The sequence below is a fragment of the Podarcis melisellensis genome, assembly GCF_964234715.1.
Source record: "Podarcis melisellensis genome assembly, chromosome: 2".
Taxonomy (NCBI): Eukaryota; Metazoa; Chordata; class Lepidosauria; order Squamata; family Lacertidae; genus Podarcis; species Podarcis melisellensis.
This window is the reverse complement of record NC_138529.1, coordinates 33,892,775-33,909,452: the sequence shown is the minus strand read 5'-3', so window position 1 is coordinate 33,909,452 and position 16,678 is coordinate 33,892,775. Positions and strand designations below refer to the sequence as shown.

Here is a 16,678-nt window from a genome sequence, read left to right as displayed (position 1 = left end):
CTAAGAAATGTTCCTTTCAGTGGGTGCACTGAGAGTTGAATACCACCCCAATATGAAAACTAGGAACAGCTAGTCAGCTGCAAGAAAGCAGCTGTATCTGACTATAAAGCGTCTCCTCCAGGAGACTCAATAGCAGCAGCAGTTCTGACTCATTTTGAGGGCAGTGAGGGAGTTGTCAGAGGATCTATGATAAAGCTCAGCAGAACGATCTCTCACAAACAGCATCATTTTTCAGAAGAGGGGTGTGGAAAGGAAAGCAATCCAGAGCATGCCCTTCTGAGCCTTTACAAAATCTCCATACTTTTTATTTTTACTTCTGTTTTGATAAGCACAGAGGCAAGAATGTTGACCTGTAAGTATTTTTTTTAATATAAAAAAACATGCCAAGCTTTCTTCTCTTTGCTCAAAGCAATTTACAAAATCAATATAATAAAACCAAGTATGAAAAAAACAAATTTAAAAAGTCAACTCCACCCCAAGTCAAGGAGCAGCTAAGTTAATACGGAGAACTGACAGCAGCAGAGGACTGATTATTCAATCTTAGGCATAGCTGGGGCTTACTCAAAGGCAAGTGTACAGAGGATTGCAATCGATGGGACACTTTTTAAGACTAGGGACAGGGAGAGTTTTGGTTTAGAATCTTCTGAAAAGACTGTAGGGTTGAATACTGGTAGACATGCCTAGGGAACTCATTCCATAACCGGCCCCATTAGTAAGGAGCTTCTGTGCCAACAGTGCACAGATTTAATCTTCAAAGGCATTTTGTTGATGTTAACATATATGGGGGAGAGGCTAGCTGAGGTATAAAGGCCTACACCATTCACATATTCAAACCAGTAGCATGAACAGTCTCTGGATAGAATCAAGGTAGTGCAGAAGACGACTTGAGAGGCTGCATTCTGACCATCTGAAGCCCCTTGGAGCACTTTGCAGTACATAGTTCCCAGTATGCACCACCTTTCTTGTGCTTTTAGGCCTAAGCTTTTACACTGTCATTTTCCATAGATGGCCATCAACTTGGGATTGTTTTAAAAGGGGGTTGCAGACAAATTAAATCTGCTAGTCTTGATACTTCTGAATATTAGTTGCTGGAAATCATTAGCAGGAGAATGCTGTTGCTGTCATTTTCCGCTTGTGGACTTCCTCCCCGAAGTCTGGTTGGCCACTGTGTGGGAACAGGGCTCTTGTGTCCAATTTTTAGACGTCAGCCAGCTATGTTAACAGAAATGACTATGAGTACAGTGGTACCTTGGTTTACGAATTTAAACCAAGGCGTGCTTTCCCATAGCAGTGGGGGACTCAATTTGCAAATGGAACACACTCGACAGGAAGTGGGATATGTTCTGCTTCCAAGTGCAAACTTAACAAACCAAAACACCTACTTCCGGGTTTGCAGCATTCTTAATTCAAGTTGTTCATAAACTAAGCTGTTCTTAAACCAAGGTACCACTGTATGTGACTCTATGAGTTTAAAGTATAGCAACAACACCCCTAGCATTCTCCCCTCCACCTGTGTTACAAATTCTTCTACCAGTTAGAATGGAAGGCAGATTAAACACCAGCAGCATTGTTTTTTAAAAAAATGTTTTTATATTCCAAAGTTCAGTTACACAGGTAAGAAAGCTTATACAAATCAACAGCATCTTTGTCATTAGAATGGTGAAAATGGCAGCATTATTGCAATTATACAGTTTGGTACCTATGTCACTAACATGCACACTGACATTTAAAGGGGGCAAATGAGCTCTGGCACCAGCTTACATCTGTAGAAACTATTTGGTGCTTCTTTCTGTTTCATAAGCTCCTTCTCCTCAGTAGAGTCCAAATTATGCACAATGGTTCTCCAACGGCTAGACATAGACATCAGTGTTGATTTGCAGTTTCAAATGTCCAGGCTTTCAAGCCCCAGATGACTGAAACTAAATGGGAGGCATAAGGGCAATCCACACAAGTCTCTATCATGGTTTGCATGAAACTGAGCCTATATACAATCAATTCTTTATGACTCTTACAATTATCTGCAGGAAAACTGAATAAGGCACCCCTGCCTGTAATTGCTGGAGGCAGAGATGAGAAGCGAGAGCAAGTTGATGTTACTCAGTGTTGAATGGTTCACAGTGCAACTGATTGACTTCAGTAGTTTCTTGCTCAAGTTCTCATTTCACAGAGTTCAAAGGGTCCTAAGACAGTCACAATTATAATACAACATTTAGTGAACTAATATTTACACACTGACATTTCATTGCACGCAACTCAGTAAGGGGCAGCTCCTCCAACAAAGAGAGCTTCTTCACGCGTAGATAGCTGTTGTGATTATGCATATCCACCTCCTCCTCTTCTTGTGTGTCCATTTTTTAAACAGTCTTTCGTTTTTGCACCAGAAGGAGAGTATCTCCTACCCCTTTGACTTCTGCAAGTGGTGCTTTTGGCATGAGTCAGTCTGGGGGGAAAACTTTATAGTCAGTCTCTTCACTGCACTTGTCATTGCTTTGCCTTTTTCACTATGGTGCCAACTGCAGAGATCACTGTTGTTTTGGAGCCGCTTGCACTGGTTGTGACGGTTACTACAGCTGGCAGTGTTGCAGTGGTAGTGAGAATGGTGGGTTGAGCTATTGTTGTCACAGGAATGGCAGAATCCCACTTGCTTTTCCTCTTCTGTGCATCTGTGTATGTAAAAAAGCAAGCATTAATTTCAGCAGCCCAGATCAGACAAGATGCTTTTTGTCACTATTCCTTGAAGAGCAACCCTTAAATGATAATGCTTTCAGCCATTCCATGCTGACAGAACCAACTTACGTGCTCCAAAAAGCATGTTGCACAGCCCTCCTGTGACTGTCCCAATTTAGAATTCTGGTAGCAGAATGCATATATCTGAATTATTTCTTCATATCAGTAACCCCCTATTAGTGAGAGTCTAGCACATCAGGGAGAAGGATTCTACTAGTCCAAGGGTGGCCAACTCCCAAGGGACTGTGATCTACTTTCAGAATTAAAATCTGGCAGTGATCTACCCCCCTTTTTCCCCAAATACTTCTACCAGTGTCTATCAGCATGCTTGTTCTGGTAAGAATGCTCAACTTCTGCAGATAGGATTACATAAGATACTTAATTTTACAGTTTCATGAATTCTGTTCTAAGTTACTCAGTTTGTATTGGCTGCAGAATCAGAGTTTTCTGCTTTCATAAAAAAAAATTCAGATCCTGTAGTTTTTGGGGGGCAAACTGTTCAGGTGCCAAACATAATTTGCAGTTTATTTGCTCTCTGACAGTAAATGCCAAAAGGAAGAGACATATGATGAAGATTCCATGGCTTTTGTGTGTTCCAGAGTTAAGATTCCAGAGTTAAGATGCAAAGTCATGATGTTTAACTTACCACCACCTGCAGTGCTGGCTGTTGTGGTGGTTGTAGAGGGAGCATTTGTTGTTCCTTTCTTAGTGCCTGTTACAAACTCAATCTAGAAAAGAAGTGGAAGCAAATCATATTCTGTACTTAAGATACCTATTCGTTGGCATTAGGAACATGGCAAAAAAGGGTTTATGAGAGGACATCTTTGTTGACTGTTGAAGACACACACTATATAAGTTGTTAGAGATTCAATAATTGAAAACACAGATATAACTAGCTGCTAGTAGTTAATAAAAGCTGTGTGTGTGTGTGTGTGTGTGTGTGTACACACCCACACACCAGACAAGGTAACCAACTCCATCTTCAGACTCAGATGGAGCGATTTTAGAGTGACAAATTCTAGTCCTTCTCTAATCCCATAAGGTACTTCAAATAATGAGGTTAGAATCTCATGTTCCTTCACTGTACAATTTATGCTTCTGCAATTCATGTCTCTACATGCATGACTTATATGGTCTGCATTACAGATGACAATCTAGCAACCAGAGAAACCACAGTCTGAGCACACGTCTCCAAGTCTATGATCATGGGAGAAAACAGTATCACAGAGCTGGGCACTTATTACAGGAAGTAAAACAAAAGGGGCAATCTGAATGACGGAGACAAAGAAGTTAGCCACAGAAATATCTGCTGCCAGAAACTCTAAACTGCTATGTAAAGGGGTGTGAATGTCTTGCTAACTATTTAGGTAATGAACACAAATTCAGGCCTCTCCTAATTAAGTCTGCTCTGTTTTATCATGGATAGCAATGGGGTGGCTCTGGATGAATGCATAGATAAATTGTGAAGTATCACAAATAACATCTCATGCTCTTGGTTCAAGAATACTGGAAACCCATATAAAAAGCAAATTTCTGATTTGCTCAGTGTGACTAATAGAAATTTTGTGATTGGGTGGCTAAGCAGTTGGATTAAGTTCAGTAGAAGGAGCACAGATCAAAATAATTTCTCTATATTTTGAAGTTATAATCTGGTACCTTAGTTCGCTCCTTCTTGGCCTTTTCCAGCTTGTCCATTTCAATTTTCTGTGCTTTCGCTGGAAATAGAACCACAGAACAGTGAGCACACTCAATAGATTCAACACTGCAAAGCAATTCTGAATCCCTATTAGAGCTTCCCATGTCAGGAGGATCAACAGGGCTACAACACTTAAGAAGATACTGATAGCATGGATTCTTAAGTGTGCCTGCTTCCCAAAAAAATATTTTCGGTGTAGAGCCCTTTCCAATAAAAAATATTCTCCCCAGGACACAGCCAACAAGCAACTAGTTTCTTCCCATTCAGATAAAGGGAAGGGGGAAAATGGTATAGATCCCCATATACAGTGCTTTGAGCTCCTTAAAGAAAAGGCACTGTACAGATAAATAGGTTCAATTAAACCATCTCTAAAGTTCCAGAATCATTCACAAACACTAGAGAGAGTATCAAAACAAAAGCTGGATGCAATACCTAGTGCCTCATAATAGGAGTCCTCAGACCACCCATGAGGATCAAACATGTCCTAAAAGAGAACAGAAAGAAAAGTTATGTAAATATGAATTTTAAGATATACAATCTATCAAGTTGGAAGGCAAAGCTCTTAATTCTGCATTCCAGTTTTGTTTATTTCCTTTTTTTAAAAAAAGTCAATATATAAAAGTTTATAGACCTTACAACATTATCCGAACAGCTAGAATCCAAATGGGAAAGAAAGATGGTGCTGAAGGACAGAGAATGCTGGCTAGGGGATTAGCTGTCACAGAACGTTCATCCCTTAAATGCCTTCATCAGGTCATGTACTTTGGCACAACTATGGGGAAGAGTAACTCAGTAACAGTAGAATGTTGAGACCGTACTGAATTCTGTGCAGAGGGTATTTAGCCAGAACTGCATGAGGTGAGAGTGGGGCTGTGTTCACTCGCCCCATCCCCTCTATTGCATCTTCGTCATGGCTAGGATCCTAAATCATGCAAAGTTCCAAACCCACGTGTTTATCTTCAAATGCGTATACTGACAGAACTAGATGATGGGAAGGGACGGGACCAGTGAGTATGGCCCTGCTCTCCCCCTCATCAATTCTAATGGTGTGAGGTATTAAAGACAGGAAACTGCTTGCATTCCATGGACTGTTTCATCCAGTTGTCTAAAAAACCTGGAGAATAGGAACCTATTCTCACAGACGTCAGGAATCCCATCTAACATCCCCTCTCCCCACCCAAGTTATTTGTTCCACTCACCTTGGGGTAATTTGTGCCAAGTTCATCAATCGCACAGAACTGGATCAACTTCTCATAGATGCTGAAATAAACAATCAAAGTACATTATTTTTCAGCGTTGCACATCTTTGTTCATATCTGACTAGGCCCTCCTCTCACTGAAGAGGTTACAAATACAGAAGAGGACTATATGTAGCTTGTGGAACCCTTTAGATGCAACCAGACAGTCTTACCTTGGGTTGCGGAACTCTTTCTTCCTTTGAATGATATAGTTCATGTCCATGCCCTCTTTTATCTTCCTCTCATACAGCTTTTGTATCTTATCCTAAATAGAAAAGAGCCATAGAATCAAAGCAGTGGCAATATTCCAGAATGCTTCACAGCAAACACACATGTGTTGAAAGAGAAGTTAAATGGCATATTAATTAAATTTCTATACTGCCCTTCATCTGAGGATCACAGGGTTCTTTACTATTTAGAAACACAAAAATACATACCATAGTTAAACAGTAACACAACCCCACCCCACCCCAATTTAAATGGCCATAAATTGTTTAATGAGCCAAAGGCCTGGGAGATGAGGGATTCGCCTAAATGTATTCGCACAAAGACACAAGGTGGGCTTTCCGGCGGAGAGCTTTCCACAAGCATTGAGCCACCGCAGAAAGGGCTCGTTCTCATGTTGCTAGCCTCCAGACCTCTCGTGGATGACGATCACAGGGTCCAGGTTGGTTCATATAGGGAGAAGCAGTGCTTGAGATATTGTGGTCCTGAGCTATTTAAGGCTTTATAGGTCATAACCAGCACTTTGAATTAGGCTGAGAAACTAATTGGCAGCCAATGCAGTTGGGCCAGGATTGGCATTATATATGCTCAAACTATCTTGCCTCGGTAAGCAACCTGGCTGCTGAATTCTGCACTGGCCGAAGCTGATGGCACTCAGCATCACTGAGGCCACCTGAGCCTCAGGTGACAGCAATGGATCCAGAAGCTGCATATTCACTCATTCAGAGGGAGTGTAATCCCATCAAGAGCAGGGAACCTTCCATCCATCTGGTTTAGGGAACTGCCCACTGACAGTGCCCTAGCTCAAAGGCAGAGGAGGACCAGATTCTCACTAAGTCTCATGCCCATTTCAGTTTTCCATACCACATTGTACACCATTCCAGAAGGCTCCTTGACCTTCATGAGTGGATTTTCAGGGGGTTGGGTGGGGCTTGAGGTAGGAAGGCAAAGGTAGGAACGCCTTGCTCAGTGGCGAGCAAGAATATGCAAATTCAATATTTTTTTGCAAGGCTGGCTGAAACAAAAAGGTGGTTAAGAACACCAGCAACCTTTGTGGAATTTTGAGTCAAAACCTCAACAAGATACAATATATGACATGGGTTACAGAAATAGGATTTGAAAAATGAAAAATTAAGCTGACCTGTAAGTGGTTGGAACATCTGCCAGGGGGTTCTGGAGGAATTTTGATCTCATCAGGAGACATGTTTCTTACTCGCTCAGAGAAAGAAGCTAGAAATAGAAAGGAGGCCATTAGAATAGCAAAGAGCATTAAAGAGATTTAAGCATGTTAAGTTCCTGTACTTCTGATCTTAAAAAGAAACAATCCCCTTTTTGTCAGGGGTTTCTGAAGATTGAGAAGCAAGTGCATTGGCAGACATGCAGGAAACTTGAAGCACAATACTTCTATCTTTAACGCAATTCTTCATCTTTACTTTTTTGGGGAAAGTGTTTTTCATATTTACTATCTTATATTATTAGTATTGGTTTAGATCAGGGTGACAACTGGTTCATATGCAAGGCACAGTACCTAATAAGAGCAACACAACAACTGATTTATTCTTAAAGCAAATTGCTAGCCACAGACAATTATTGTTTAAACTTTCTTTAATTGACTGCAGTGTTGCCCTGGGAATAAGACATCTTCTCCAAGAGCTACTTTCAACTACAAATGCATCAAGTAATTCCTGGCAATTTAGTTTAAGAACCACAACCGGGAGCATCGAGAATTGTGATCAGTGCCTCTTGCCAGTTAAATATTTCACCCAACATTGATGACCAAGAATTTTGGCATTGCAATTATTTCCAAAATCTGCATCTCAAAATATGATGGTTCTAAAATTATGTGGGCAAATCAGTTTTTAAAAGGGGTAAGTGAAAGCCTGAAGTTTATCAAAGAACTGAATGCAGCAGAGAATTGTTTAGAGAGAACTGGAACAAGATACAGGTCAAATGCTGAACATTTCTTGTTTAAAATGTATCACAACTGCCAAAATAGGGGCATAACCTGACCAACATGCAGCAGCGTCCAGGTTTTGTTCTTAAATGCATGTGGGCTGTTGGTGATAGAGAGAATTAAGACACAACGTTTCTACAAGTACAGGAAAAAGGCTGCTCTTCAAAAGGACATTATTCCAAGGCGACACTGTGTACCACACTCTTGTCCCTTTCCTTGGCATCAGGCTCTGCCTTCAGTCTTGGCCTGAAAAGCTCAGACAATATGCCGCTTGTGAACAAATGCTTTTCTTTGAGCTTGAAAACAGGCTGCTACTTAAAAAGTGGGCAGGGTGGGGGCATTCATCCTGGAAATCCTTTTTCCACTGCATTTTTCCATTTTTTAAATAATAACACGATTAGAACTTTCCTAGTTTTAGGGCAGTAATGTTTACATCGCAAACAGCCTGTGTCGGCAGAAAGATTTCCCCAGTAGCAGGCAGGCGTTATAGTTCACAAGCAACTGTATTACACTACTTGCTTCCAGTTAATATTAACTGAAGGACTGAATCTTATGTCCATCAAAGGATGGAGGGGCAAAATATTCTGCTATATTCCTATTACTCTTATCTGCTCTGAACCCTTTGTAGACAGGACGGCTCTACAAACATGAGCATACAGAACTGTCTGAAGCCTTAGCCGTGCATCTGCGTCTAGCTTTTTACCACTGGTGTCTTGTCATGTTTGTATCCACCGTAATCAAAGGCAAACAAACCCCTGGGCCTCAGTTTAAAATTATAATTCTGCCTTCAGAATTCTGCAATTTGGGCATCTCCCATGCCCTCCTCTCCAGCACCATGCTCTTCCATTAGGATGCTATTTAGGGTTAAGTTCGCTAGCAGTCACAAGTAACAAAGAAATGTCCTTTGGCATTTCCAGAGAATGTGCTTCTGTGAAGAACAGAAATCTTGCCAACATCCCCAGAGGGACACGGTTTGGCTCCAGAGCCCCTTGACAACAAGCTACGGACTTGTTATAGGTTACAAAGCCAGTGATGTGAGGGGTGTGTTCATTTCTAATTAAGAATGTCTCAAGTACCAAGTGGTGCTACCACCGATGTTTCATTACAACGGAGACCAGACATCTGAGGGAAAAGGTGATTTTAAAAAAGACTTTAATGAAGTCAGATACCCAAACCTCATGTGCAATTTAAAGCTAGCTAGGTATTATGCTTCTGTGTTTTCTTGAGGGTCCTTGTTAGGCAGGAAATGGATTTAATACTGTTCTACAGAAGACACTGACGGGAGCTCAGGAAATGGCAAACAGTGCCAGAAGTGGCATGCTAGAGAGATGGCATTTACAATTAGGCAGCAAATATTGTTAGTTTCATCTATATATGTTTTCCTCTAATAATTTGGTTTGGGATTTTATTGCATCCTTGCACATGCTTTCTAAATAAATCTGTTTAATGAGCTTCTTTGGTAGTGTATAGTTTAATATTTTAACACCTGAATATTGGTCACTCTCCTATGATTGACTACTCCAGAGCTCAGTGTGTAAGGGAATCAAGAAGGATTCTCTTGAGACTTAGCTTTTTATATGGCTGAAGGTTTGTTTCAGAATTCAGTCTTGTGCACTTTTCACTATCCCCCTCCCCATTCTCAGCCTCGCTCTTTTCTGTTGTAAGATTATGTGCCACCTTCTCTCTGCATGCCAATCTGCACCCAAGAGGAAATGGCGATAGACATGTGCGTCAGGCGCTTCTTATGATAACAGCAACAAAAGTTAACAAGTAGCCATAAAAAGTGTCCCAAGGGAGCCCCTATACAATCTCCTGAGTGACACAGAAAGATAACCAAGAACCAATTGTTTATCAATGTACTGAAATCAAGGAGGTAGTCTCAGGAATAAATTTTGTTACGCAATTTAAACAGTGTGAAATGCACAACATTGGGGTGTATAACACCTGCTTCCTTCACCTTAATTCCGCAATAAATGGAAATGAATAGATGTTGCCAGAGCGCACTTTCAGACATTTCGTGCATTCTACACCCTGTCATTTCCCCCAAAGATCAAATCCACTTTTGTGCCAGTCAGGTGTGGTGACCTGACATTGGTTGTACCGTTTGACTGGGTGTGTGCGCCCGCTGGCTTCCAGCCTAAGGCATACTGCAAGGGGAATGCAGGAAGCTGAATATCAGCATGATTCACCATTATAGGCACACCCAACCTCTGGCTTGCGAAGTAAATAATTATTCATACCTTGAAGCTATGGTTTGACTAAGGGCTTGGCTAAGGCAGTGGAAGCCACAGGGAACATATACCAATAAGCTGGGGCTAAAACTACAACTGGAATTGTATTGCTAGAATACAAGCCATATATATATAAGGTACCAGATCTGCCCAGTTGGCTTTTTACCCACAAATCAGACAGGCATCCTTCTCCTTTCATAGTAATCTACTGGCCACTTCAAGGGTTTCTATAGTACTACATCACCTTCCGGTTCTTTCATCTGATGACCAGCCAAAAACTTTTATTGTCTTACTTCCCTGTCCATCAACAGGGCCAGGCTTTTCTCTCAATTCAAAAAGATTTACAGTTCCTCTTTGCTGCCTCAAAAAACACGAACATTTTCTTGGAATGCTTGTGCCTTTAAAATCCTTCCTCAAAATACAGCCTTTAATGCCTCTTGAAAGCCAAACCATGCATGCTGTGAAGACCAGAAGCTTTGCATTGGGGTTGATACAAACAATTACCCACCATGGGGAATCGTTCCCATATGATCACATTTAAAGTGTCCTAGTGGCCACTTGGCTACCCAAATCCATTACATGTCTAAATGTGTAGCAGGGAGGCTTTTGACACCATATGTGTCCCTAGCCCATGGTTGTGAAAACCAAAACACAGAACTGGGATTGTACAACTGTCCACAGTTGGCTATTTGACATGCCATGAATATGGATGAAAATCCCCAAAGACATGACTGACTCCAGCTAAGGTGCTGCAGCAATTTAAGCTGCTGGCTGGTCTTAAGGACAAATGCAGTAGTTCCTTGCTTGATTCTAGCCTGCAAAGGATCCGAACAAGGTCTACAAATTTTAGCTAGTACCTCCAGCATACCAAAACAAGACAAAGATATGTAGTAAGAAATAAGGAAGGAATTAGCTCATCTAATTCTATCATTATGCTTCTCAATTACGTTTTTTATCCCAATGGATTTCTGAAGGAAAGAATAATGGAAGAAGTCTCCACAACAATATTGGGAAACTCCTTTAAAGTTTATGCTTTTGCCAACAGGCTACAAGAGGAACTGAACAAAGCTAGTTTTATTAGCCAGGCCAAAGGTTTGGAATTAAGACAGCCATAAGCTTACCTACTATTACCAGTAATTCACCCCACTCTAAGGGCTATTTTAGATCATGAACACCTCGGTTTTTGAACGTAATCCATTCCGGAAGATCGTTCGAGTTCTGAAACGTTTGATAACCGGAAACTCAATACGGAAGCCTCAATACGGAAGCCACGTGGCATTTTCAACTTCCGAAAAGTGTTCGAAAACTGAAGCATTTACTTCCAGGTTTACGGTGATTGAAAACTGAAATGTTCGTCAATGGAGACATTTGAAAACCAAGGTGCCACTGTAGTATTATATGGATTAAAGTGAAACTAGATTAATACTAGCATGCTTTTATTAATTGGTTATAATTAGTTGCCAGTAGACTAAGCAGCATCTCCTACCCATAAAGGGGAGGTAACAGCAGGCTGGGGGAACCCCAAGGTTTGCTTAAGTATTTTTAGAATAAACTCTAAGCAGAGATGGACTGATCCCACCAACAATGCAGTAAGGACTGAGTCTGCTCAGTGGGTATGGAATGCTGACCATTGGGAGTGGGGAAACTGAAGGATGGGAAATAAAGGATGATTATCTTGAAGAGAAGCACTGCATCACATTTTACTGCAGGTTCACCACTTATGTAGTTCTAAATCTTCTATAGGGTATCTGTATAGAGCAGCCTTTCTCAACCTTGGGTACCCAGATGTTGTTGAACTACAACTCCCATCACCCCAGCTAGTAAGGCCAGAGCTCAGGGATGATGGGAGTTGTAGTCCAACAACACCTGGCGACTCAATGTTGAGAAACACTGGTATAGAGAGATGGTCAATTTTGTTCTTCATTAAATAACACATTCTGCAGTTGATCTTGCATTGAATAATAAATTCTACAAATAAATAGTGCTTTTAAATTATTTTACACATTTACAGCCAGCTGGTGAACTGCAGCCAAGTGTGCAAAATCACCCTGAGACATTCCCCACAATGCTAACCCAAAAGGAAGCATCATTTATTTACTTAAATCCTCTTCAGTCTCAAATGGGATGGGCCAGCTATAACTTCATGCCTGGGAGAGAGGGTGTTCGTTATTTCCTGGCAACTAACAATAGAACTGTAGGGAAGTATATGAGGCATCAATATGCCACTGAGTCATCCAATTTTGAAAGGCCACTACAGTTACTGACTTCTGTTTGTGGGCTCAAGAATGCAGAACAAGATCAGCACATTCTGATCTTTTCTAATCTGATACATTTGCAACTCTTGTATACAAGCTCTAGAGTACTGCGTACATTTTCATATACACTGAAAAACGGCTATACAATTTTGCATATATGCACAGGTCCCGCTTACCAAATACAATGAATTCCCTGGGAATCACTTGTTAAGTGAGCATTTGCATAATGAACCAACAATTTCCATTGATTCCTATGGCAAAATTTGTAATCTGTTCCCGAACCAGGATTTTTGACACCCAAAAGTCAACCCCCCCCCGAAAAATCTTATCACTCCCCCTCCATTCTTTAGCCAACCAGCAAAAGGCAAACAAAGAAGTAAAAAAAATGTTATTTGTTCAGATATCTGAATCTCTGGAGTGTATAGCATGGTTTGGGTACTAATTCCTCATATTTGGATAAGTGAATTTTCACATAGTGAACATTAGTAAAGCAGGACCCGTGTGTAGTGTGAAGAATGAACCACGTGATGCTGTAACTCTAAGACACTGAGACATAATGCTCTAAGACACCTGACTACTTGAAAATTGCTGGGGGTCGTGGGCAACCACCTAACGATTTTTCTGCTAGTTGTAGCAATTGGAATGTGCTGTCCTAAGTGCTGTATGATTTTTAATTGCATTTTACTGACATGCTATGGGACACCTGAATCTTGCACATCAGAGTTTGGGAGTCCCTGCTCTAAGGTACATTTAGTTGCTCAATCAGAAAATTCTTCAAAGAAGCAAGATGCAGCCACTAGTATCAGAACCACAGTTTATACAGGTAGCAATTCCTATGAATGGGAATAAAATGTTAACAGATGTGACCAATTCAATATGTGCCTATACAGTTGTACCTTGGTTGTTGAACTTAATCCATTCTGGGAGTCCAAAACGGTTTGAAAACCAAGGTGCTGCTTCCGATTGGCTGCAGGAGCTTCCTGCACTCAATTGGAAGCTGCGGAAGCCATGTCGGACGTTCAGCTTCCAAAAAACGTTTGCAAACCGGAACACTCACTTCCGGGTTTACGGCGTTTGGGAGCCAAAACAACCAAGTACCAAGGTGTTCGAGAACCAAGGTACGACTGTACTATAGAGTGCTAAGCATAAATGAAGTGGCAGGGAAGTTTTTACAAACATTTTCACCCCTTGGGAAATGAGCCTCCTTTAACAAATTTTCAAAGAATGTGAAACTGCTTTGCACTTAAGTAAAGTATTGCAGTACAGAGGATCTGCATACAAAAGCTGAAGCCTTCCCTTTTAGCTGCAGCACTTTCCAAGGGACATGCATACCAAAGCAAAGGTCCCTTGGCCTGACAACGGGGGTGATGGTGCCTTCCCTCTTTCCCCTGCTCCAAAACCTAAGCAGCAGCAGACTGGAAAGCAATGACTGCAATGGAAGTTTTCCATAAATGTTTCTGCTCTTTTCAAAATGGTAACTTCTGGCAACCTCCCAAAAATCCAGCATATCCCCAATACTGTATCATATGCCAACCAAGAGCAGGAAAGGCAAGGAAACATTGACGAGAACAGGCATGCTAGAGCTTGTCCATACTCACCAACTAGTTCTTGGGGATCTCTCTTCTCCAGTTCTGAAAAGTCCTAAACAAGAGAGAAAAGCAAAAGTTGTAAGTACAATAAGCCCTTTAAAACAGGTATGTACTAGCCAATCCTACCCTGCAAATTACAGGTGGGGAACCAGTGGCTCTTCAGATGTTACTGATTTACAAAGTTCTCCCATCATCCCTGACCACTGACCATTTTGACAGGGACCGATGGGAATTAGAGTCCAGGCACATTTCAAAAGTTACAAGCTCCCCACCACGGCTGTGAACATGCTTTAAATACTTACATTATACGAAGACTTTTATAGTATGCATGTGTCACATCTGAAAAACTTTGAGAAGAGCACTATATATTTCGACTGAATTGCAAATATGCTATAACTCAGTTTCAAATTGGATCACATAAGAAGGCACATTGGGCTGGTTCACACACACTGTAAAACCATGTTTTAATGCTATGTCCATGAGCCAGAGCCAGCCTGCCTTGGACCTGCATGCTCCCCCTCTACTCTCTTGAGGGACGGAAGAAGCACCTTCACTAATGTTTCATTTCACTTTCAAAGTATTTTGGCTTATTATGTATGTACCAACCCAATATCTAGCAACTGTACCTCTCACAGCAATCAATACTTATGATTCCAGAGAACTATTTTTACTCCAAGACAACTGTGGTTAGAGCCCTCATGTCACTATATTGTCAGAAACATGGCTGAAGTTAATACAATGTATATTCTCAAGTAAGTGGCTGCCCTCACCCAAATCTTCCATTATTGAAATAATGGATGTCTTCCGTTTCTATCCAAAATAGTGACAGAATTATTAGATTGTGGGGGCATGCAGAAAGGACAGAAGTGTGGTTGCATCCACAGAGGTATCACTGCCAGTGGGAAAACTTGATTGGATACTTTATGTGCATATTCTTGTTGGTAAAACACTAATTAGTCAAAACAGTGAATCTGGAAGTGTACTAAGAGGAAAAGGTAGGTTTCAAGATCAAATAACTTAGCTCCTTTAATACAGTCAAAGGGACACCCACAAGAACTGCACCTTCACATTTACATAGAGTGGCAGACCAAGGAGGTCTTGAAAGGGAAGGTTTTATACCCAGGATACTCCTGAGAAATTAAGTCAGGGCAGATTATGAGAAGCCAGAAGCGTCAGGATGAGGGATACAAGGCAAACAAAGAGAAAGGGCAAGCATCAAGAAGCACAAGTTCCTATTAAATTAACCTTAGACAAAAAGAAGCAGACATTGGGAGCTCCATCCTCTCTTCATCGAGCAAGTCTTTCGTAATTTGCCAAGACTCTGCCTGAATGCCCACAGGTCCTTAAACACTGATGCTATTCATTCAAGTAGACAAATGCTGCCTGCTTGTTGGCTAGCAATGCAGCTGTGCCGCTATAGTTCCCTTTTCAATTTTAGGTGGGCAAAAGTAATGGGAAGCCAAGGTTCAGTTAGCTAGTTTAGAAATCTGCTCTGCCAAATCCAAGATGGCAATGTACACATTTCTAAATGCCCATAGTGTTCCTAGGCTGGCCCTAGGGGATTATGAGTTGGTGTTTTGTTTTTTTGTATCACTAGCAACAGTGAAGGGGTTTTTACAGCCCCTTTGCTAAAGAACACTATGTAGCTACAAGAATGCTAAGGTCATAAAACTCTCAAGTCTAGCTTTTTTTGTTTGTTTTTTTGTTTGCAAAAGTGCAGTGAACTGGGCTGCTATTTCTTCCTAAGGCTGAGAAGGCATTCTTCAAAATAGTCTGCCATGTGGAAACTTATGCACAATGAACTGATGAATAATTAGAAGTGCTTTCGCCAAAAGATTTGTTTAAATCCAGAACCTAAGAGGAGCCTGCTGGATCAGGCCTGTGCTGCATCTAGTTCAGCATCCCTGTTCTTACAACAACCAACCAGATGCCTGTGGGAAGTCCAAGAGCAGAACCTGAGCGCAACAGTACTCTCTGCACTTTTGTTGAGCGGCAACTGCCTAGGAGAGTGGAGGTAAACATAACCGTTGTAGCTGGTAGGCATGGATAGCCTTATACTCCATGACATTTATATCCAAGTAAAGGAAATGAATATATGATGGAAGAGATGGATTCATAATGATGTTGAACTTTATAGAGGTGATCAAGCTAGGGGGGGAACTGCATGTCAGAGAGCCATCTGACATCTCCAGGCTGTCTTTGAAATAGGGCTGCAACATGAGTAAAGGTGTTTTAATTTATTAATGGCAAGATTTTAGTTCATTAACACACAGAACTATTTTTAGTACATATACACTTTAAGTTAATATTTCTGATGGAAAAATGGAAACTTGTGTCCTGCCTGCACTCTTCTTTTGGCTTCAATTTGAAGCACTGAAACTATAGGAAAGTATCAAATGTCCAAACAGAGAACTATGCAGTATTAGAAAATCAGAGCTACATAAATATCTGTGTGTGTGATTTTGGAAAGTTATATGATTTTCCAGTAGACCAATTATAGTTCATAAGTGCCTACAAAGTCTTCAAAATCCTTGTTTTAAAGGAAGACTTTCACCAATGAATGGCACATTATGAGAATCCTAGAAGCTGTAGTTCACCCCTCAGAGGGCTACAATTTGCAGCACCCTTAAACTACAGTTCCCAGGATTCTTTGGGGAAGTCATGTGCTTTGAATGTATGGTTTGTGCGCAGCTGTAGACTTCACGGCCTTGGGGTATATCGGAGGCACTCGTCACAATGAAGTAAACAGGCCCTGCTGAGTAA

The 16,678-nt window shown here is 41.1% G+C and overlaps 1 protein-coding gene across 2 annotated transcripts in view; it reads right to left on the bottom strand.

Moving 5' to 3' along the window:
- Positions 1-1,567: 1,567 nt before the first annotated feature.
- The window catches only part of SAP30BP (SAP30 binding protein), a 30,945-nt gene continuing 15,834 nt past the window's right edge, over positions 1,568-16,678 (bottom strand). For both annotated transcript variants that reach the window (XM_081899883.1, XM_081899882.1), the window contains 8 exons: positions 13,925-13,967; positions 7,028-7,116; positions 5,835-5,926; positions 5,623-5,683; positions 4,856-4,907; positions 4,384-4,442; positions 3,374-3,455; positions 1,568-2,663 (listed from right to left, as the gene is read on the bottom strand). In XM_081899883.1, coding sequence (XP_081756009.1) covers positions 2,482-2,663; positions 3,374-3,455; positions 4,384-4,442; positions 4,856-4,907; positions 5,623-5,683; positions 5,835-5,926; positions 7,028-7,116; positions 13,925-13,967 — 660 coding nt within the window. In that variant the 3' untranslated portion in view covers positions 1,568-2,481. The remainder of the gene's footprint in view (positions 2,664-3,373; positions 3,456-4,383; positions 4,443-4,855; positions 4,908-5,622; positions 5,684-5,834; positions 5,927-7,027; positions 7,117-13,924; positions 13,968-16,678) is intronic.